General features: G+C 37.9%; 1 protein-coding gene across 3 annotated transcripts in view; it reads left to right on the forward strand.

Moving 5' to 3' along the window:
- Nucleotides 1-22,365, forward strand: part of FCHO2 (FCH and mu domain containing endocytic adaptor 2) — a 71,180-nt gene that overhangs the window by 43,102 nt on the left and 5,713 nt on the right. For all 3 annotated transcript variants that reach the window (XM_035099544.3, XM_088653154.1, XM_088653153.1), the window contains exons 10-23: nucleotides 961-1,030; nucleotides 1,908-1,932; nucleotides 7,404-7,458; nucleotides 8,089-8,267; nucleotides 9,725-9,736; nucleotides 10,615-10,639; nucleotides 12,690-12,732; nucleotides 14,307-14,401; nucleotides 15,608-15,711; nucleotides 15,813-15,942; nucleotides 17,731-17,842; nucleotides 18,662-18,817; nucleotides 20,934-21,066; nucleotides 21,573-21,772. In XM_035099544.3, the coding sequence (XP_034955435.1) occupies nucleotides 961-1,030; nucleotides 1,908-1,932; nucleotides 7,404-7,458; nucleotides 8,089-8,267; nucleotides 9,725-9,736; nucleotides 10,615-10,639; nucleotides 12,690-12,732; nucleotides 14,307-14,401; nucleotides 15,608-15,711; nucleotides 15,813-15,942; nucleotides 17,731-17,842; nucleotides 18,662-18,817; nucleotides 20,934-21,066; nucleotides 21,573-21,772 (1,339 nt within the window). The remainder of the gene's footprint in view (nucleotides 1-960; nucleotides 1,031-1,907; nucleotides 1,933-7,403; nucleotides 7,459-8,088; nucleotides 8,268-9,724; nucleotides 9,737-10,614; nucleotides 10,640-12,689; nucleotides 12,733-14,306; nucleotides 14,402-15,607; nucleotides 15,712-15,812; nucleotides 15,943-17,730; nucleotides 17,843-18,661; nucleotides 18,818-20,933; nucleotides 21,067-21,572; nucleotides 21,773-22,365) is intronic.

The raw sequence follows: 22,365 nt of genomic DNA on the forward strand, positions 1-22,365 counted from the left end.
GTGCCTGGTCTAGATACTTGCCAGTCCTGTTGCACATGAGATTTTGCGGCCCTGGTAGATTACTTTCGCCAGGAGTTAGCCCTTGTTAATAGGCCAGGGTGTCTTGGATGCTTCCTTTGATCTAATGGCAGAGCTAAAGATTGGGGTTGATGTTTTGAAGTAGTTCGATTCTTTTTTGTGAGAAAAGTCTGAAAAGATGGCTTCACACAATGGAATTTATCCTCTAGGATGCACTGGGTTTCATTCGTGTCCTCCATACTTTGGAAACCTCTATAAAACAAAGGGGAGAAAACGTATGACATATTGGAATAATATACCAATAACATTTAAGCTGGTTCTGATGAAAAGGGATAGTACTATGTTCTGGAAGCACTGAACAGATACTTTGAGTGATACACTACTTGAGGATGACCAGACTAAAACACAATCCAGGCAAGACAAGATGTGGTATTGGTAGTTCTCTTATGCACAATATAAAATGATACGTAATATATTCATGTTATTTACTGCAATAGTGTATCTCATCCTGGATATGCCTGAGTCAAGTATCATTTTCTGTACATAAGGGTGCAAGGACCACTCTGCATACAGATCATTTCCATATTTACAAACTCAAGCTATTTGCTGGAGATTCATAAAGTGGTGCCTCGCTTAACGAATGCCCTGCTTAACGAAATTTCCGCTTAACGAAAGGATTTTTCGAGCGGAGGTTGCCTCGCTAGACGAATTTGTTTTATGATAAATTCGTCTAGCGAATCGCGGTTTCCCATAGGAATGCATTGAAATTCAATTAATGCGTTCCTATGGGCAAAAAAAAAATTCAAAAAAAATTCAATGCATTCCTATGGGAATCACTAGACGAATTTTTCGTTATAAGAAAAGACCCGTGGAATGAATTAAATTCTGTTAACTAATATTTAATCTTAATTTCCATCTAACAACACATTGTCTGCTTTGCAGGGATAAAGCCTAGAAAAAGAAAGCATTTTGGGTTACCGATTATTAAAAAGGGAAAAGATGCAGAATCTGTGTAAGTATGTTTCAAACTTCTTAATAAATTGTTTAATGTTTGGTTTTTTAAAAAATAGAAGCATAAACATTTATATCTTTTTAATTTTATTATTAATGCTGTAAGAGATAATGCACCAATAAATTCCTATGTAGCCCCCACCCCAAAAAACCACTTTCCCAATTTTTAAGTGTGGGGGGGTCACAGTTTGGGAATCTTTATGGATTCTAGGTAGCAACTGTGGCTAGGAGTGCTTTTCCCTAGGTCAGGTTAGGGCACAAGCTGCATCAAATTTTTGGAGGATCATGGCTATTTATTAGGGTTGGATTACTCTCATCCATTACTGTCACACCCTGAATCATCATCAGAAAAACTTCTGACTAGAGCCAGGATTTTGAGGATGTGACTCCTTCATTATGGTAGTTTCACAGTCTGTGCATCCCACCATTTTCTGAGGTGTGATCAATGGTGGCTCCTGTCAGGACCTTTGCCCTTGTGTCTACTTGCCCCCAGGAAATCCTCCTGGCCACTTCACTAATTTTCCATAGGCAGCTAAATACATTGTTACTCTAGCATCCCAGTGTCTGAATTTATCTTCTTTTTATGTGCATTTATATATGTATGCTTTTATTAATGCTAGCTGCTGCTGCTGTTATTTTTGTTGCCTTGGGCATTTTTCTTTTACCTGAAAAGTGATATATGGACTTGAAAAATGGAAATTGATATATGGAAATGGAAAAGTGATATATGAATCCTGAAAAATTAAACAACTATAGCCTGATTTTAAAGGTGTTCTAAAGCAGCTATGTATCTAGTGAGATGTTAACTAGAAAATCAGAAGAGATTTTGGTAAATAAAAGCCATAACTATTATAACAATTCACTATTTTTTTAAACAGGGAATGTCCAGATGCAGATTCAGTTGTAAGTATTCTTATATTGATTAAAGTTATTCAAGAAATTTGTTGTTGTTGTTGTTGTTAATTGAATTTATATAACGCCCTATACCCGAGGGTCTCAGGGTATTTAGTTTCTTTAGTTTCAAACAAGTTATGTATAGTGTGTTCCTTTCATCATTTGTATTTCTAGTTCCTCTTGGCCATATTATCAGTGTTTAATTTGAGATGACAGAAAGGTGGAACTCCCTGTGGCTGAAATGAAAGAATGGATTTCCAGAATAATCTGAAAATTTTCCTGTAGAAAGGGCAGCTATCAGCCCATGTATTAGGCCTCCTAGAAAATTCATGGGTTTGGTTTATTTTGTTTAAACAATTTTGTGAAATGAGAATGTCTCATAATAAATAGCACAAAATAAACAGATATAAAATGTTTATCTGTCAAATAAACTTTTACTCTTTTAAACCCATTCCGAAGTTGCTTTTTTCTGAACTGTTGCAAGAAGCCCGAGCAGATAAAGTTTTTGTGTGATTTTATGTTGCTCAAACTGATACGTTTATTCCAGGAATTAGGCCATTCACAGAGTGAAACATAAGTGGGGTTGACTTACAGTGTTTACTCTTTGACTTGTTTGTTTTGTTGCTCGTTGTTTAATAATTAATGAAACAAATCCAAGTGTAAATGTGTCTGGCATATTCCTTTCAAACTACACCAAGCATGATCACTCACTCTGCCCTTCCCCAAAAGAATAACTCTGCTTCATAGTTTCCAAAACATAATTTTTTCTCTCCTTTCTGTAGCATTTTCAAAGTGTTACATACAGTATATACTCAGTCTTTTTAATGCCAGTTTTACTAAGTGGCAACATTCTTCAAACTTCACTTTATAACAAAAGTTATGCAAATATTACAAATACGTGAAAAGCACTAAGTAGAGCATTTCCCACCATCAGTTTTCTGTCATCAAATAGATGTCCTCAAATAGAAAATGTTTTTGGTATTGTTTGAACTGGCTGGCATGACTCATTTTAAATATCTTCAAAATATATCCATGTGTTTTTAAAAATGTAGCATTGAACTTGTCGTTGATAGTGACTTTCTTGTGTAGAAGCAGAAGGAAACAAAGAGCTCATCTTAGAATATTGATCACTGCTCTTCTAATGCACTTGAATCCAATGTCTTTATCAAAGGCAATTTAAATGCCTTAGTAGAGATGGTATAGAGGAAATAGAGGAAAACAATAGAATGGGGAAAACCAGAGATCTGTTCAAGAAAATTGGAGATATGAAAGGAACATTTCGTACAAAGATTACCATAATCAAGGACAAAAGTGGTAAGGACCTAACAGAAGCAGAAGACATCAAGAAGAGGTGGCAGGAATACACAGAGGAATTATACCAGAAAGATATGGAGGTCTCGTACACCCCAGGTAGTGTGGTTGCTGACCTTGAGCCAGACATCTTGGAGAGTGAAGTCAAATGGGCCTTAGAAAGCACTGCTAATAACAAGGCCAGTGGAAGTGATGACATTCCAGCTGAACTATTTAAAATTCTAAAAGATGATGCTGTTAAGGTGCTACACCCAATATGCCAGCAAGTTTGGAAAACTCAGCAATGGCCAGAGGATTGGAGAAGATCAGTCTACATCCCAATTCCAAAGAAGGGCAGTGCCAAAGAATGCTCCAACTACCGCACAATTGCGCTCATTTCACACGCTAGCAAGGTTATGCTTAAAATTCTACAAGGCAGGCTTAGGCAGTATGTGGACCGAGAACTCCCAGAAGTGCAAGCTGGATTTCGAAAGGGCAGAGGAACCAGAGACCAAATAGCAAACATGCGCTGGATTATGGAGAAAGCTAGAGAGTTCCAGAAAAACGTCTACTTCTGCTTCATTGACTATGCAAAAGCCTTCGACTGTGTCGACCACAGCAAACTATGGCAAGTTCTTAAAGAAATGGGAGTGCCTGATCACCTCATCTGTCTCCTGAGAAATCTCTATGTGGGACAAGAAGCTACAGTTAGAACTGGATATGGAACAACAGATTGGTTCAAAATTGGGAAAGGAGTACGACAAGGTTGTATATTGTCTCCCTGCTTATTTAACTTATATGCAGAATTCATCATGCGAAAGGCTGGACTAGATGAATCCCAAGCCGGAATTAAGATTGCCGGAAGAAATATCAACAACCTCAGATATGCAGATGACACAACCTTGATGGCAGAAAGCGAGGAGGAATTAAAGAACCTTTTAATGAGGGTGAAAGAGGAGAGCGCAAAATATGGTCTGAAGCTCAACATCAAAAAAACCAAGATCATGGTCACTGGTCCCATCACCTCCTGGCAAATAGAAGGGGAAGAAATGGAGGCAGTGAGAGATTTTACTTTCTTGGGCTCCTTGATCACTGCAGATGGTGACAGCAGTCACGAAATTAAAAGACGCCTGCTTCTTGGGAGAAAAGCAATGACAAACCTAGACAGCATCTTAAAAAGCAGAGACATCACTTTGCCGACAAAGGTCCGTATAGTTAAAGCTATGGTTTTCCCAGTAGTGATGTATGGAAGTGAGAGCTGGACCATAAAGAAGGCTGATCGTCGAAGAATTGATGCTTTTGAATTATGGTGCTGGAGGAGACTCTTGAGAGTCCCATGGACTGCTAGAAGATCAAACCTATCCATTCTTAAGGAAATCAGCCCTGAGTGCTCCCTGGAAGGACAGATCGTGAAGCTGAGGCTCCAATACTTTGGCCACCTCATGAGAAGAGAAGAATCCTTGGAAAAGACCCTGATGTTGGGAAAGATGGAGGGCACTAGGAGAAGGGGACGACAGAGGACGAGATGGTTGGACAGTGTTCTCGAAGCTACGAACATGAGTTTGACCAAACTGCGGGAGGCAGTGCAAGACAGGAGTGCCTGGCGTGCTATGGTCCATGGGGTCACGAAGAGTCGGACACGACTAAACGACTAAACAACAACAGAGATGGTATAATAGTGATTGTATTGCTACCAGTGTAGCCTATTGTGTTACTTTACTTGTCACCTGTGGCATTCACCTGGTCCTTTGAAACATGGGTCCCAAGATACAATGAAATAGATCAGGTGTGGGGAACCTCCTTGACTCTGGGAACCCGATCCTTATCAGGATCAGTCTTACAGGCCAAATTTGACAGGTGGGCAGGGTGTATTGCTCCTAGGAGGCTGGGGAATATGTTATGAATCCCCTGGGCTACCACTGGATAAGCAAGTAAAGGTTTTAGGTCACACTGAAGGGGACTTACCAAGGCAGATATTTGTAAGCTGAAATATAATTTAAAATTATTATTTTGTAGTTACTATTCTTTACCTAAATAGCGATATTTCATAAGTATGACTATAGCAACAGTAGAGTACTGTAAACCAACTGCTCAATATCTATGCTTTTGGACCACCACCTTTTCCACATTTTACGCTCGCATAAAAAGCCAGCTTACCTGGTGCTGCTTTGATATTGCTCCTTGTTCTTCAGTTTATGTCACAAGCTATCCAGAGTCTTTGTTTAATGGTCTTTGTTGCATTTAGCTATGATAGGTAACATAATAGCTTTCCAACTTTAACAATATAACTTCAGAAGTCCTTTGGTTGTATGAGAATGTACACATGGCCTCTAGCTATTTGTATTTGTTCCGTTTACTTTGTTGTCAAGTCTTGTTAGGACATTTAACATGGTTAGCTTGAGGTCAAGCATAACAAAAGCTTCGTGATTCTAAACAACTAGTGCTAAGGTATTGAACCATGTGATGCCACTCTTTCTGTTTTTAAATCATGTTGCTTTATAAAAGCAAAATGTGCAAGTTCTTGAAAGAGAAACTGTCTAAATAATCTGGATGAATATTTTCTGATGCATTTTTTCTGGTTTCAGTTATGAAGTTGGTATTTGTTGAGAAATTTGTACTCCTAAGAAAGAGAACGTGTTTTACAATGTATAAAAAGTGAAAAATTGCTAATCTTCAGGAAAAGGACATAAGAAGCATAATTAATGGGTCTATAATAAAGCTGTCATGTGAATGCCTTACCCATTAAACATTCTGTGTAAACTAATGTCAGTTGGCATAGCTCTGTCTGTTCTTGACCAAAAAGTACCATTACGATGCAGCAGAAGGAACTGCTTTTCACATTGAGGTACTACAAGCAGCAGATCCTGATTGCTTCTCTGAACCTGCCAATGCACGCAGAGTTTATTACATTTGTAAAATTTCTGGGCATTGTGATGGTGCATTGGCATTTTCATTATGAGAGCCTCACATCCAGGGGGTCGGCAACCTGTGGCCCATGGGGGTCATTTAAATGGCCCACAAGCCACCCCCCCAACCGAGCCACCTGCTCAGCGAGCCCCCCTCCCCCCGTGCTGTGCTAAACCAGCGCAGCGCAGAGCGGGGACTCACTTCCTTGGCACTGGAAATTGCATCTGCACAGACACCGGAAATCGCTTCGCCCATGGAGCGATCTCCGCAGGAGTGAACCGGCCCAGGCGAGGTAAACCTTGCCGACCCCTGCTCATATCTGTACATACTCAAACCTAAATTGAGAGGCTTTGGGGGTTACAGGTTATCTTACTGTATATTAGCTTAATTCCACCCATTCTAAACCCTAAATGAGGTTTTTAAAATGTATTTAAAATTTCTTTCAGAAGGTTGAATAGTGTGCATAAAATAGTAAAGCAGTGTAAAATAGCAAATACTACATTACTTCTAAAAGGTGTTCAGGGCTTCCTGAAAGTCAAAGATGAAAGAAAAGTAATTGAAAATGCCATTTGTGCTGCTATTGTGTGCACTTAATTGGGAATGAAACCCATAGAGAAGCCATCTGTTCCTGGTGCACACCTTAATTTAGCATTGCTGTTAAGAGCAACATATGAAAATGCCGTAACTGTTCCTGGTAGGTTGTAACAAACCAGTGCTGATCTTGCAACAGTATTGTAGGTTTCTGGCGGCTGGCAGTAGTCTATACCAGGTGCAATATTAGAACAATAATCAAAAGCTGCAGTGTAGTATGTCAAGGTTATGAAAGCAGGAATAATAGGTCATAAATTCTTTCTGGAGTACAGTATGTAATTCCTATGCTTGATTGGTCAGCTATCTCTTGTTTTAAGTGTTGTAAGGGGGGAAATAGCTTCACTAATAGGTTCATGCATGTGGTATATTGTGTCCAGTTCAGTGGACAGTGTTTTGGACATAGATTTGCAAGAGTTTCTTTTTTCTCCAGACTCTCTAGCTAGGTTTATCCCCCAGTTTTGATTCCCCAATTGTACAAAATGAACTGTGAATGTTATAAGACTTGTAAAGTACCAAATTATGAGTAACCTGATTCCTCTGAACTCGTGGCTTGAAGTTCTGATGACATAAGCACTGCTGCTTTCATAAACAGGCTTAAAGATAATCAACAATACATTTTGCTTGCCTTGACATCTATTGGGAAATATTTTGATAGTGATGGTCATCTAATAAGTTACCTGTTTTCTTTCCAGAACATTCCGGATGTTGATGATGAAGGTTATAGCATTAAACCAGAAGCTAGTCAGAATATCCTTTTATTGTAATGCTTAATTATGAACATAGAGCATGAGCCCTGCTGGATCCATGTCAAAGGCCAATCTAGTCCAGCATTTTGTTCATTTAGTAGCTAACCAGATGCCTAAGAGATGCTGACAAGCAATATGTGTGCATACTTGATAGCATTCTCTTGCTTGTGATCTGCAGCAACTGCTACTAGTGGCCACTGATAACCTTATCTTCCATAACTTTATCTAATCACCTGTTAAATCCATCACAGTTTTCTGTGTATCTCACCATTATGGTTCATTGGATAACCCTGGGTTCTATTATGACAGATGAAGAGAAAACTATCTGCTTTTTCCACAATCTGCATGTTATATTGTTTTCTAAACTAGAAAGTCACAAATGTTGTAACCTTTCCTCATAGGGAAGTTGCTCCAGCCTCTGTATAATTTTGGTTGCCCTGGTTGTGTACAATCTCTTCACAAAGCTTTATGAATATGTAAAGGACTAATATCAGTGATTTTTGTGGGTCTTAAAAATCCTGTTTAGCAACTTATTAACTAGCAGTTATTCTGTGTTTGTGTGTATGCATATAGCAATGCTATTAGTCATTATGTGATTAACTTCATGACGTTCACCTTAACTGCAAATAACATACCAAAGAGAACCACTTCTATTCTTCAAGTGATTCTGACTCTGAAGATGATGAACCAAGGAAGTTCCATGTGGAAATTAAGCCTGTACAGGCAAATAGTAGTTCTCATTATACAATGCCTTCACTGGATGAATTAAAAGAATCAATAGGGAACATCACACTTTCACCAGCTATATCTGTAAGTAACCTGAGCACAATATTTAGTATATCAGGCACAATTGGTAAATAGTACTTTAAAACCAACAATTTTAGCGTAAAGCTAAAGGGACCCCTGACCATTAGGTCCAGTCACGGACGACTCTGGGGTTGCGGCGCTCATCTCGCTTTATTGGCCGAGGGAGCCGGCATACAGCTTCTGGGTCATGTGGCCAGCATGACTAAGCCGCTTCTGGCGAATCAGAGCAGCACACGGAAACTCTGTTTACCTTTCCGCCAGAGTGGTACCTATTTATCTACTTGCACTTTGATGTGCTTTTGAACTGCTTGGTTGGCAGGAGCTGGGACCGGGCAACGGGAGCTCACCCCGTCGCAGGGATTTGAACCGCCGGCCTTCTGATCCTCAAGCACTAGGCTCTGTGGTTTAACCCACAGCGCCACCCACTTAATTGCCTACATTTAATAAGTTATATATTACAAATGATAAAAGGATGGATTTTTGGAATGTGGTATACCAGGGCTTTGGAGCAAGAGCAGAGATGCTGCCAGTATATATATGAAGTTAAGACACTGGAGTATCTGCTGCTATTATGAGATGGAGTATGTTTCTCAAAAGATTAGGGAGAAGGGTTTAAAACAGTGTTTCTCTAACTTCGGTCCCCAGCTGTTGGACTACAATTCCCATCATCCCTAGCTAGCGGGACCAATGATCAGGGATGATGGAAGTTGTAGTCCAACAACAGTAGGGAACCAAATTTGAGAAACACTGGTTTAAAATGTCTCATTTAAGAACATTTCTATATAATCCAGTACACATCCATTTTAACTATTTGTGTGTCAAATCTGAACTTTTTCTAGTTTTTTGTGTTGTTTCCTTTGTGAAAAGGTCATTCTAGATCAGGGGTTGTCAACCTGGTCCCTACTGCCCACTAGTGGGCATTTCAGGATTCTAGGTGGGCGGTAGGGGGTTCTACGGTATAAGCTGAATCCTCCTTCCATTGAGCACTGGTGGGCAGTAAGGAAATTTTACCATCAAGAAAGATGCATTAGTGGGCAGTAGGTATAAAAAGGTTGACTACCCCTGTTCTAGATCAGCGGTTGGGCTCTAATACCCATCAGCATGGCTACTGGTTGGGTGATGGGACTTTTAGTCCAACATCATCAGAGGGCCATAAGTTAGCACACACACCCAGCTCTAGATAAAGATGGATACAAATATGCAACTAGTGACTCAGTATTTTGGTGTTTGAGATCTCCAATAAACAGTTGGTACCATTCAGACCACACCATCAGGATTCTTGCCTTTTTCTTTAAAATGTTAAAATTATATTTTACACTTGGGCTTTTTTATTACATTAACATTATGGCTTGATGCTTCAAGATTCAAAGTTGTGGGGAGGGGAATACAGTAGTACATTTAACTTGACCAAATTGTATGTAATTATGTTTTCCCTATTTTATTTTGTATGCTGACATCAGAGACATAGTCCTGTAAGTATTAAATTATATTTACCATAGTTTACTCCTAATGAAAACTTAGCTGTGTGGGCTGGTGATTGTTTTGAGTGTGTGCATATGTGTGTTTCATGGTGGTGAACTTCAAGCTTACTTTTTTGCTGCACTTCCAAGACACTTTGAAGCGTTAGAGGCAATTGGCCCCTGACCTTATACTGTGTGAGGTCAGGGACAAGGGGACAAGTGGCTGCCTGTTGTGGAGCAGTGTGGTCCCCATGACAATCATCTGAATTTGGGGCACTATGTCAATTTCATATGAGCACCTTTTAAAAAAACAAAAACAAAAAAACTGCATTTTGCTTCCTTAGCTGCTCTTGATCAGTAATTTACTGTACTTTCATATCAGCCTAGCACAGATTTCTCAGGGTGGCATCACAATTTGATGCCTAAGCAGAAGCCATTTGAAGCTGCTCCCACATGGCTACTAATGTGCACACAAATTATTTCAAGAAAATGCAGAGTAGTAGCTGCTTGGCCTTAAAAACATCTGCCAACAGTATTCAGCCTTAGTCATGAAAAAAAAGGAAGAGGACCAATTTAAGTGGCATAAAGTATCGGCTTGCAATAGAGAGCAGTCATCACATTCCAGCAGTTTTAGGCAGTCTGCATAGAATGGGATGGCCATATCGTGAAAAGCCACCATCGGTTAATTTTACCACAGATTGCAAACTTAATCTCCAGAAGATCTAACCAATATTTCACTACCTGTCTCTACCAGTTACTTTGCCTGTTAGAGGTACTAAGCCTAATAGCTAGTGGTGGCTTTGGAATTTATCTCCAACTGCCAACTCTTTAGTTTAAGAAGAAAATATTTGTTCACTAAGCATTGTTCATCTTTGTCATTTTTCATCTAGGCACAAATGAAACGGAATTCATCCAGTAAGTGTGTGTGAACTGCTGACCATCATCTAGTTTTTCTTATGTTTATATTGGACTTTAACTTCCTGTTCATGAAATCATGCCTGTATAAATTGTTTCTTGTAAATGGAAAGTTGTATATGGTGGGATATCAGGGAGTCCTAAATCAAGGTTTTTTTCTGCTGCCATATTAATGACTTTAATGACAATTCACCCCCCTGCCCTCACCTACAGAATGCAGAAGTCTGCCTACTTTTGGTAGTTGTCCGAAACATAGATATATATATGTCCATAATAAAATTGATTAATAAAATGACTGTGTGATATTAGATGGTTTTAATGGAACTGACAGTAGAAACTGTACTACACATTAAAGCTTAGTGCTTGCATCCTGGCTTTTGGGTCAGGCAGCCAGGCTTTAGGCTGCAGTCCAACTCCCCCTGGTGAGAATGGATTTGGTGGAGATGTTCCTTCAGGCACCCCTGCCAGCCTCCACCCACAGAGTAACTGCTAGCATGGAGCTCTTCATTCCATTTGCTGGATGGGCAGAAGTACGGTGGGATCCCCTGGGGCAGTAGCTCACAGCTCCAAAACAAGGGTGTTCCAGGGTGGGGCTGGCTCATGCTGGGATCTACCTGATCCTTAACCTCACTGATGTCACTTGATGGCATCTGGCCCAACATGGGCCCAGTTGTTGCTCCTTTGCCTTTTCTCCCTGGCAGCACACGTGATGGAGCTGTGGTGATGTCTCTGTTACTCCACCATGCCCCGCTGCTGCTCAACCAGGATTTGGATTGTCCTGTAAGCTATTTCTAATAGCACTTCCAACTTCAAAAAGGAATAATATATTTGTCCTGTTAAACTTTTCTAAAACCTTATAGGATATAGTGACAGTTTGTACTTGCTGTTAAAAGAACTAGCCTTCATTGGAGCAATGTGTATAAAATATGTGACAAAGCTCCTCTCCTGTGTGCTGGTGGTGCTCAAAGAAGACTTATCTAGCTTGGTGCTAAAAGCAAAAACATTAGAGAGTTGTGATCTCCCAGCTTTTTAATTTTGGAGTGGGGCATTCAGAATCAGGACTGAAGCCTGAGGAACTACAGGTTAATCCCCCGTGCTATTTTCAGCTGCTATTTCCCCATTAGGGCAATCATACAAGTACACTAGTTCCTTAATGGGGTGAGTAGGAGCTAGGGAACCTTTGCAATTGCCAGGTTGCCACATGACAGAGTGATCTACATGTTCCCATATAGAAGTGACTTCCAAATAGGAATTTGTCAGGAATTAGTTATTTGAATACTAAGAGTTACTTTGTCAGCATTGTGTACATATGTGCTTGATTGTAAAAACATGTCTCTCTCTACATTTGCTTAAGGGTTTAAATACCTATTAAATACTTACTGATTTAATACAAGTTATTAACCATTAACTGCAAAGACAGGCTTGTACCCCAAATTTCCTTCTGAACATGTTCACAAATCAGGGTTTTCCCACAGGCCTGTTTCCAATGCACCTCTGAAAATCTGTTTTTGAGAGCTGGAAGTCTCTTGAGAATGGTGCAGGGGGCTATAGATGGAGAGAAGTTGTTGCAAAAATCAACCGTCTTCTTACATGAGTAGAAGAGCAAATTAGAACCCAAGCCATAGTCTGTGAAGAATATTGTAAACTATTCTGAAATCAGCATCTTGCAAAACTCGCTTCCTATTTATTTTTCTATTCATATCCTGTTTTTTAAAAAATTGGAGTCTTCAAAGAGCCTCTCAACATTTATAAAATGCATTCGAAACATTAAAAACTATACATCTTAAAAACCAACAAACTGATTCCGTTTAAGCAGGCATTTGATGTCCGCCCACACCCATGTCCTTCCTGGATTCCTTCTCGCACATCAATTTTTGTTATAAACACTTTTGACAAAAGCAGAAGATTCATACTGTGATGCATTTACACTTCGTGTCAGTGTTTGAGTTGTTTTTTATTGCATCTTTGCCATTTAAAACATTTCTTATATAAAGCTGGCTGATTTTGTTAATTAAATGTCATGGCTTTCAATTGTCATAATATCTTTTAGGTGAAGAATTAACAAAATCAAAGCTTTCTGCTTCATCTAATGAGTAAGTTTCACATTCGACATTTATTTTTATTTGAAGAGTCACTGAATATTTGTTTGAAGGGCTCCCCCCCCCCCAGATTCCTATGTTCAGTGTTCAGTTCTGATGTGACGGTTTAGGTGTGGGCTGCTTGGGACTCCAGAAGATTAATTTCTGCATTTATTTATTTTTCCATCCTTCACTTTGGCTGCTTACCTGACTCCCCTTTTAATTTGTGCTCATATCATATGATATATAATGTTTTCAGAATAAAACAATTAAGATGAAAATTTGATAATTACCTGTAGCATAAATACAGTGTACATAGCTTTGCATCTGAAATTTTATATATGATCTGCCAGAAGAATATAAATCACTTTCTTGCTATCATAAGCCAAAATATTTTTATTATCCCTAAGTAAAAAAAAAGCCTTAACGTCAACCTATATTCTACAAGGCCATATTGGAAAAAATAATAGCATGGTTGCAGACCAAGGCCAAAAATAATCAATTAACTTGCTAGGCATACATGATTCCATCCCCACCCTGAAGTGCTGCTCTTATGCAGTCTTAAAGCTCAATCAGAAACCTTAGGAATCTGCCAGTCTATAGGAAGTTCTTCAATGGAGTGCTAAACAGATTGCTTTGTCAGTGCAAGCTTTTCTGCTTGTCTGGGGGAATGAACTGCCCTCTCCCCCCCCCATGCATTGTTTCAGGAGTTCTCCTGCCCCTCCTGAGTAAATTTGGGGGTGCAGGGGACACGTAGTGGAAGCAGGGGAACCCCAATTGTACTAATGGAACTTGGGGGGGGCAGTTAGTTGAATCTGGCCCATAATTATTGTGTGTAAAATGTATTTTGTTCTATCTGAATCAGAAGGTTTTTTTAAAAGTCAAATAAAACAGGTTTGTGACAGAATTTGATTCAGATGCTTACAGAAGGGGTTTCATTCCATCTGCTTTTTCCAAATAAAAAAAATATAGTATAGCTAATTTCAATATGTCCTCATCATGAACATGTTTTTCTTTACTTTTAAAAAATAATTTAATCATTGTTTGGTCAACAGTTGTTTAATCTTATTTTACAAACACACAAGTTCCCAAAGTGGTTTATGGCACATAAAATAGAAACATAATTAGCAAAAGTAACACTGGCATGCCAAACAATTGACAGTTTCAGGGATGATGTCTATGATAATTCAATAGACCATTAAACAGTAACCCAGCAGCTCAAAGCAGCTGTAGGAGTGCACAGATGTAAAATTAGATTAAGGCTACACTATTCACCCAACTAAGCTAGCAGTAAACCCCATTGAATTCAGTAGGGCTTATTTATGTGTAGAAATTATGAGATTGCATTATTTATTAGCCAAGTTCTCAAAAATGGCAAGTGGATTAAAAGCTATAAGAACGATAATACTTTATATTGATTTAAAAAAATACTAGTATTCTCCCTTTCAACATTTGTAAGGGAATAGTTTCTGGTGTAAAATATTTAAGTACATCATTATTATTTTAATATACATATGCAGCTTCAACTTTTAGTTCAGTTCTAAAAACATACCTGGTATGATTTATATTCATTTTATGATGACTTATAGGAAGGGGAACAATGACCTCCTGGCATGGGATCCACTCTTTAGGAATTCTGGTGATTCATCCTCCCTGACCTCAACAATGTCTTCATCTTCATCAGGTAGGTTTATCGATAACAAAGAAAAGCCTGTGGAAATGCCTCTTTTTCCATTGGAAAACTTTAATGACAAGTGTGCAATGTAAATAGGATTTTCAAACGTAGTCACAGTAATGTCAACTTAATATGATTTCCAAAAAAGAAAATGCTGATAAAGAACATGCAGGTCCCACTTACTGAACACAATGCGTTCCCTGGAAAGTATTTACATAACGAGCCATGATTTCCATTGATTCCTATGGGAACATTTCTAATTGGGATTTTTCTGATTTCTCTTACCACTTTTTCAATGGTTTCTTTTTGAAATGGCTCTAGCCAAACAGAGACAAAGAGAAAAATTGATTTGTCTAATCTTTCCTCCTCTGATTTGTCCAATCTTCCTCTCTCCCTCCCTGCTTGAAAATGGCTCCAGCTCCCCACCCCTCAAGTACCAGCGATACATACCAGGTCACCCCATTCACTCATGATCAGATCATGGATCAGCCTGGTTTTATTACAGACAGTAATGAAGATGCTGCTTCTTGACTGAATGAAGCTTTGCTTTTTATTATATACTTGGCACTTATAAGGGTTCTCAAATACAATGAACAATCCAAGGAATCTGAAGAAAAGCTATCATATTTGCAAATAAAAGAAGAAACAACTTTAGCAAGTTTGCTAATACTGTATCCTGTCCTAGATCCAGCACCCTGTTTCATGTGTGCTTGTGGAAGGCACTTCCATATATTTATAGAAAAGGGTTGTTTATTATCTTTCTTCCAGTAACAAATAGCATTTCCTGCTTCTAGGAAAAGATAATCACATTGAAAGTTCAAAGTAAGACTTAGCATTTCATGTGTACTTTGCCCCCCTAGTTGCACAATGAACAATTTAGATCTGACCATTATTACAAGTTTATCTGAATCATGTAATTTGGCAGTCTATTTTTTATGTTACAAGTATAGCTAAGTAATGTTACTACTTAAAATTGCTGTTAATTCATAATATTGGAACAACATACTTTCTAGTGCTGCTTTTTAGAGTAGTATTCATACTATTGTTACTACTTGACCACCAATGTTGTGGTCAGTACTGTTGAACTGTTTAGACCAGTAGTTTCTATGTTTAAATTAGTTTTCTATAGCAATAGTTAGTGTACTAGAATATTTTATTGCTGTTCGTAAATGTAAATGTTATAGAAATATATTAATCTTTACTATTGCCTTCCAGCAAGACCAACTACCCCTCTTTCTGTAGGTACCTTAGTGCCTCCTCCAAGACCAGCTTCCAGACCAAAGTTGGCTGCAGGGAAACTCAGTGGAATTAATGAAATAGTAAGAGTAATGCAACTTGCCTTAAGTTATATTTATCTCTCTGTGTAGCTTTTACCACTTAACTTTTGTATGTATTCATGCTTTTGCATTTTGTTTTCAAGCCGAGGCCATTCAGCCCTCCTTTGACCTCCAATTCCAGCCCACCTCCTTCAGCTCCTTTGGCACGTGCAGAGAGCTCCTCCTCAATATCATCTTCTGCTTCATTAAGTGCAGCAAATACACCTACAGTTGGTAAGGAAGTCTATCAGTGATTCCCTGTGTAGTATCTAATTCTAAAACTTTAGCCTTTGAAAAATGGATGTAAAAGCTGTTTATAAATCCTTTATATGAGATGTGAAAGAATTTGTTTAGGAATAAAGGAGCTACTTCAAAAAGGGTCTCTTCACCAGGCATGCATGCATGCACACCACACACACATTGCAAACATGCAATGACAGGATTCATTTTAGCAGGATTTTAGACTCTGAACATAGGTGATCTATATTTTTATACAAGTGGGATATCTGTATGATAAAGCCTATAAGGTACTGATAAATTTCTTTTTAGAGAGAATACTTATTTTCATAGCTGGAGTTCTTCTTCCTCTGCAAAAAAAGCTCTTTAAAAATAGCTGGTTATTAAATTGGTTGTCTGGTGCTGTTCATGATAACAAGCAATTATCCAAACATATTTTTCTGGATTGATTTTCAAAGGTATTTAAGATGCAGTATTTGACAAATCTGGCCTTGCTCTCTTAAAAATCATTGTATCAGCTGAATGGATTTTTTTTTAATGTGTTCACCAGCAGTATGTAGAATGTTCAGCTGTTGTCTGGGGGTCATGTTAGCTGTTTCATAACTTCCAGTTCTGCCTCTTGCTTCAGGCCAAGATAAAGGAACTTACTTAGCTTCCTCCCTCCCTCCCTCCCTCCCTCCCTCCCTCCCCTCCTTCCTTCCTTCCTTCCTTTCTGTTGGTTATAAGTTGCTTTGGGTTGCCTTGGGCAAGATTTAATAAATAAATAATAATAATAATAATAATATTTAACCAATTTTGTAATCTGTAATTTTAAGTAACATATTTAAAGAAATCCCTTCTTCCTTTTTTCTATGTTCATCTTCCTAAGTAATCTTTTTAAAAGTTACAGAACATACAGAATTACTTGGCATTTATTCTGTTTTATATGTTATTGTAAGAAACGTTCAAAAGTAAAGCCATATTCACAGTGTGGGGATTACAATGCCCAGCTGGCTTTGCCCGTTGCTGTGCTTGTGCCAGGCCTGTCAGCATATTGGCCCTGTATACATGACCCCCACCCCTCAAAGCTATCTGTGTGAGAGAAGCGTGTTCTGCATATTGGGCCTACAAAGCCTTATTTCCAAGAAGCAAAGAAGGCCAGTAGGTGTTGTTTCAGTCTTCCACCACACATAGATATTATGTCACCTGCATTACTCTGAAACATTTTATGGCTGTAGAACTACATGGTTTCTTGTTCTTTCCAAAATGGAAAAAATTATGTGATTATCTTACTTTCAAGTGGGCAAGGAAAAGTTACTTTTCTGCAGTCATTTTAGAGGAAATGGAAATAATTGGCATTAACTGGTGGAGTCCTTTGTTAAATATAGACTTGTTATCTATATTAAATGGTTGATATGATGAAGGGACCCAGGTGGCGTTTCCGTGTGCTGCTCTGGTTTGCCAGAAGTGGCTTTGTCATGCTGGCCACATGACCTGGAAGCTATATGCCGGCTCCCTCGGCCAATAATGCGAGATGAGCGCGCAACCCCAGAGTCGGTCACGACTGGACCTAATGGTCAGGGGTCCCTTTACCTTTATGATGTTATACATACATACATACATGCACAGGTATTGCACTAGGATTTATGGAAGTAAATATATTAAAATCTGCAGAATCTAATATTTGTACTTCAGTATTAAGTCTTACATTAATAATTAATGTCTTTTGAAATTCATAGCTGAAGTAATCCATCTTTGAAGTTGCTAACATGATAGGAAATGACATCAATAAACTATGCATTCTAGGTATTTCACGTGGCCCTAGCCCTGTCAGCCTTGGAAACCAGGACACTTTGCCTGTTGCAGTGGCCCTTACCGAGTCTGTTAATGCCTACTTCAAAGGAGCAGATCCCACAAAGTTAGTGAAACATTTGTTTTGAATTTTATATCTTGCATTTAAAAACAGATTAGGGTTTTTGTTTTGTTTTTGTACTTTGGAAAAAAATAATTGAACTTCAGAAGTGAAATTCTAATGTATATTGTCCAATGTCTATTTGGACAAATACACTGCTGATGAAAGTAAGTATTATGTTGTTAGATAACTATTGAATGTCATTGTGCCTATACCTGCATCAGACTTGCTACACTTCTCTCTAAGCTTTTCAGCTTTATTTGTGAATGATTCTTAGGGTAATATTGTGACTTCCAACTTGTACAGCAGACTTCTGTATTTACTGTATATTTATATATCACTTTTCTACATCAAAAGGCATAAAAGCTAACAATGTATAAGAGCACATAAGAAGCCATTTCAGAGCTTATATATACCGTAGCATTTATTACCTGTTTCTGAAAGGAAACAAGTTAGGCAAGTTGTCCTCTTGAGGGAGGGAATTTTACAGTTTTGGAGCTTTCACAGAAAAAGCCCAGCTCCCAACTGGAGATGATCTAGCATCCAAAAAAGACCTCAAGCAATATTTCGCTGGTTGACCATAATGGGAGTCATGAGGCATTCCAAAGGTACTCAGAACTTGTGCTGAATGTTTAGAACTTTCTGTTGCAATCTCTCCTAGTTTTAAAATTGCATTATAAATGAGCAACCTTAGTAAATTTGTATGTTAACTAATACTTTTTTACAGTTAGATTGTTATAACAACAGACATATTTTTACTAAATGTACATGCATCCTATAGTTTGTTGTAAAAGTAATGCTTGTAATTTTACATCTTTTTTTTAGATGTATTGTGAAAATCACTGGTGATATGACAGTCTCATTCCCAAGTGGAATTATTAAAGTCTTCACCAGCAATCCATCTCCAGCTGTGCTCTGCTTCAGGGTAAAAAACACAAGCAAACTAGAGCAGGTTCTTCCAAATGCACAACTTGTATACAGGTTTTGTATTTTTTTATCTAATAGTAAACTGTCTAATCTATAAATGTGTTTTGTTGCATTATTACATTTTTATTTATACATTCTCTCCTGCTGAAGCCCTGTTCACCCTGCAAATATGCTTTGGTAAATTGCATTGTATATTTTATGCTTGTCGTCTTTTTCAACATCTTCATTCCAATTATAGTGTTACTTTTAGAGATTTAATAAACTTTCCATTAGAGCTCACGTAGAACAAATTACTGAAATAACCTAATTTTAAACCATAAACATTTTTCATAGTACCATAATTCACAGCTCCTTAAAAATCTCCCCCACCTCCTGCCAGATTCACCATGCAGAGTTCACATTGCATGCACACACAAGATGTAGAAACAATTCCAAGAGGGGTAATTCATAGAGCAATAGTGGGTCCATGGTGTCTGAGAACTGGATGAATGCTAAATAAATGGTGGTTCTAAATAAATGCATAACTGCAGTGTTAATTAACTGTAATGACCACAGTAGCAATGTGCTATTTCATGGGTATCAGGGATGTCTTCCCACCTCCTAACTATGCTGGTATTCATTACCCCGTGAAGCTAGTTGCATTTCATCATATGGTTTGATATTACAAACAGATTACATAGCATGCTTCATTTCCTCAAGGCAAGCATCTAATGCTTTTTGTGATTTGATTTTATTTACATTATTTTTCAAAACATATTAAGCCCCTTCATTTGAAGAAGGATTTAATCCAGTTTCGAAACATGTTAGAGAATAGTTCAGACATTACTCATCACATCAAACTGGAAAACTAAAATTGTATCACTTGTAAACATTTAGGTACAATCTTAACTTGTTGTTGATTTGTGCCTGTGTGCCATCATAAGGATATGTGTCATGAGTCCCCAGAGGTGTTTGGCTTGCAGGTTGAAAGTATGGCAATACATTCTCTATCTGAATTCTTTGATTCCCAGGCATTATGGAAATCTGAGGGTCGCTCTGTAATTTACTAGCTTTCTGCAGGCTCAGGATGTGCCATATATCTTCAGGATTGCTTTTTAAACAATTGGCTGTACACAACACACAGAGTACCTCATTTCTGAGAAACTACAGCCTTCATTTTGGGTTTACATATGGATTACACTGGTCTCTTAATCGCAGTCACCTAATTATGTTCTGAGCCACTGAATAAAAAGTTGATTTCTTCACTCAGTACAGAACGTGTTCACTGTGGACAGCTGCTCAAGCTCGACAGAAACTGCTGTGTAGTAGACACATATGAGAGTGATTAAGGCTACTATCTTAGACCAGCTGTCTCTCTTACTGGACAACATGAATTTTCCCCAAGATACGCTGTTCGTGTGTTTAAAACGAGCATGCTTTATTCTACAGGGTTTTACATAAATATAATAATTTGTGCAACATTTATTATGAAGTAAATTCATCCTGGGCTGCTCCTGTCTGTGTGTTACAGTGGAAGTAGACTTCCACCTCCTTCATATAGTACCCACTGTGTAAAAATGCAAAATTGAGTACAGTATAAAATTGTAGAGGTAGTGTATTACAACATTTTTACCATCATACTTTATTCATTTACTTACACACACACTGCTTTTTATTTATACATCACAAAGCAGTTCACAATATGCATAAAACCATTAAAATAAATAAATAAATAACAGTTGAACTTTCCAGATAGTCATATTATTTCAGCAACTACAGAAGCCAAAGAATTTACATATAGGGTGCTGAGGCAGAGAATGTGTGAAATGCCAAGTCCTTCTAGTTATATATGGGCAGAGGGGAAGTGAAACCAGAAACTTCCAAATTGTAATTTAGCCTCTCTGCTACAGCAAAACATCATGAACAGAGACAAAGTCACTGTTCTGCAAATATGCAAGAGTTCATTTAGTTTTAATCGGTGGGTTCCATAGCAGCTCCCATTTGTTTGTGTGATCTTCTGCAAAGGTATAAAACAGTTCTTCTGTGTGTGCTGCGGACCCTTTGGATCCAACCCCCATCCATAGAAATAGTTTTAAAAGGTGGTTAAAAACTTTGTATTCCTTGTTTTGCAAAACATTTCCAATATGTAAGAAATCTAAAACCTGTGTTTTCACCAACTTTTTGCACACAGTGATCCATCACAAAGCAATTCCAATGTAATGGATTTTTGGATGGACATGCAAGCTGTTACAGTCTACCTCAAGAAGCTATCGGAACAGAATCCTTCAGCTTCTTACTATAATGTAGATGTTCTAAAATATCAGGTAACTTTTTATTTTTATTTTTTACTTTACTTACATCACACTAGCTTGGCTTTGCATCTGACTGCAAAAAAGCAATTGACTCTTCCCTTGATTAATTTGTTCAGACTGTTTTTCCTCACAGTATTTATAGAAACATTCTGGTATTTTCTTTCTAAGGCTCATATATGATAACCTAATACTTCTTATCTTGGCTGTTGTTCTAGCTGCAATATGCTGTTTGTTGCCTTTTTTGCCCAGATGGGTTCAAAGATCAGGACGGATATTTTGCAGTACTGAAAGACACATATTGGAGCGGAGAGTTCATAACTTCAGTCTGTGCCTTTATCATCTAAAAGTATTTCCTGGCACCGTAGCCATTTTCAGGACTTTTTATAGTAATGTGGTTAATTTATACGTATTAAGTGTAAAGTTTCTGATTAAGTATATTTTGCAGAGCACAGCACAAAATTGAAACTTTATAGTTTTCAGTATTGGACCTAAAAGTTATTATTGGATTATTTTCAAAGGTATCTTCAAATGGCATCCAATCTACACCTCTGAATCTTGCTACGTACTGGAAGTGCAATAGTAACACTACTGATGTAAGAGTCGATTACAAATACAACCCGGCCTCTATGGCAGTGCCAACTATGCTTTCTAATATACAGGTCATGGTACCAGTTGATGGAGGCGTAATGAATATGCAGTCACTTCCTCCAGCAAAATGGTAATTATTATTATTATTATTATTATTATTATTATTATTATTATTATTATTATTTTACTGCTGGTACTACATGGAATTCATTCCACTATGCTGCTGCTGTTTTACATCTGAAACATTCTGAAAATCAATCCTTTTATCTTTAAATTGTTCACACCATGGTACTGATATTAGGGGTGCTGTACATCTCCTGAAAGATAATACACAGAAGACGAGGTTTTCTGCTTTAGTACAAACCTTCAACAAAACAATGACTTTTTCAAGATATTTTAGAATACAAAGTTAATTTCCTTGTTCTGCCCGGCATCTAGCAAATTCTTGTTAAGTAAAAAGAAAAAATTAAAGTTAATGAAAATATTAAAATATTTATTTATTTAAGTAATATATATCCTGCTACGATTGTCTCTTGTTAGTTTACAGGCATACAATACCAAAAAAAAGTACAAATCAATTTAAACTATAAAATCAAACTTCAGTTAAAGTGCCTGCTGGAATTAAAAAGAGAAGTTGTCAATAGGTGCTGAACTTTCAAAAGGAAGCCGGCCTATATGACCTTTACCTGGAAGGAGTTCTATAAAAATTTGCTATTAGGCTGC

This window comes from Zootoca vivipara, chromosome 10, assembly GCF_965207765.1.
Source record: "Zootoca vivipara chromosome 10, rZooViv2.hap1.1, whole genome shotgun sequence".
Taxonomy (NCBI): Eukaryota; Metazoa; Chordata; class Lepidosauria; order Squamata; family Lacertidae; genus Zootoca; species Zootoca vivipara.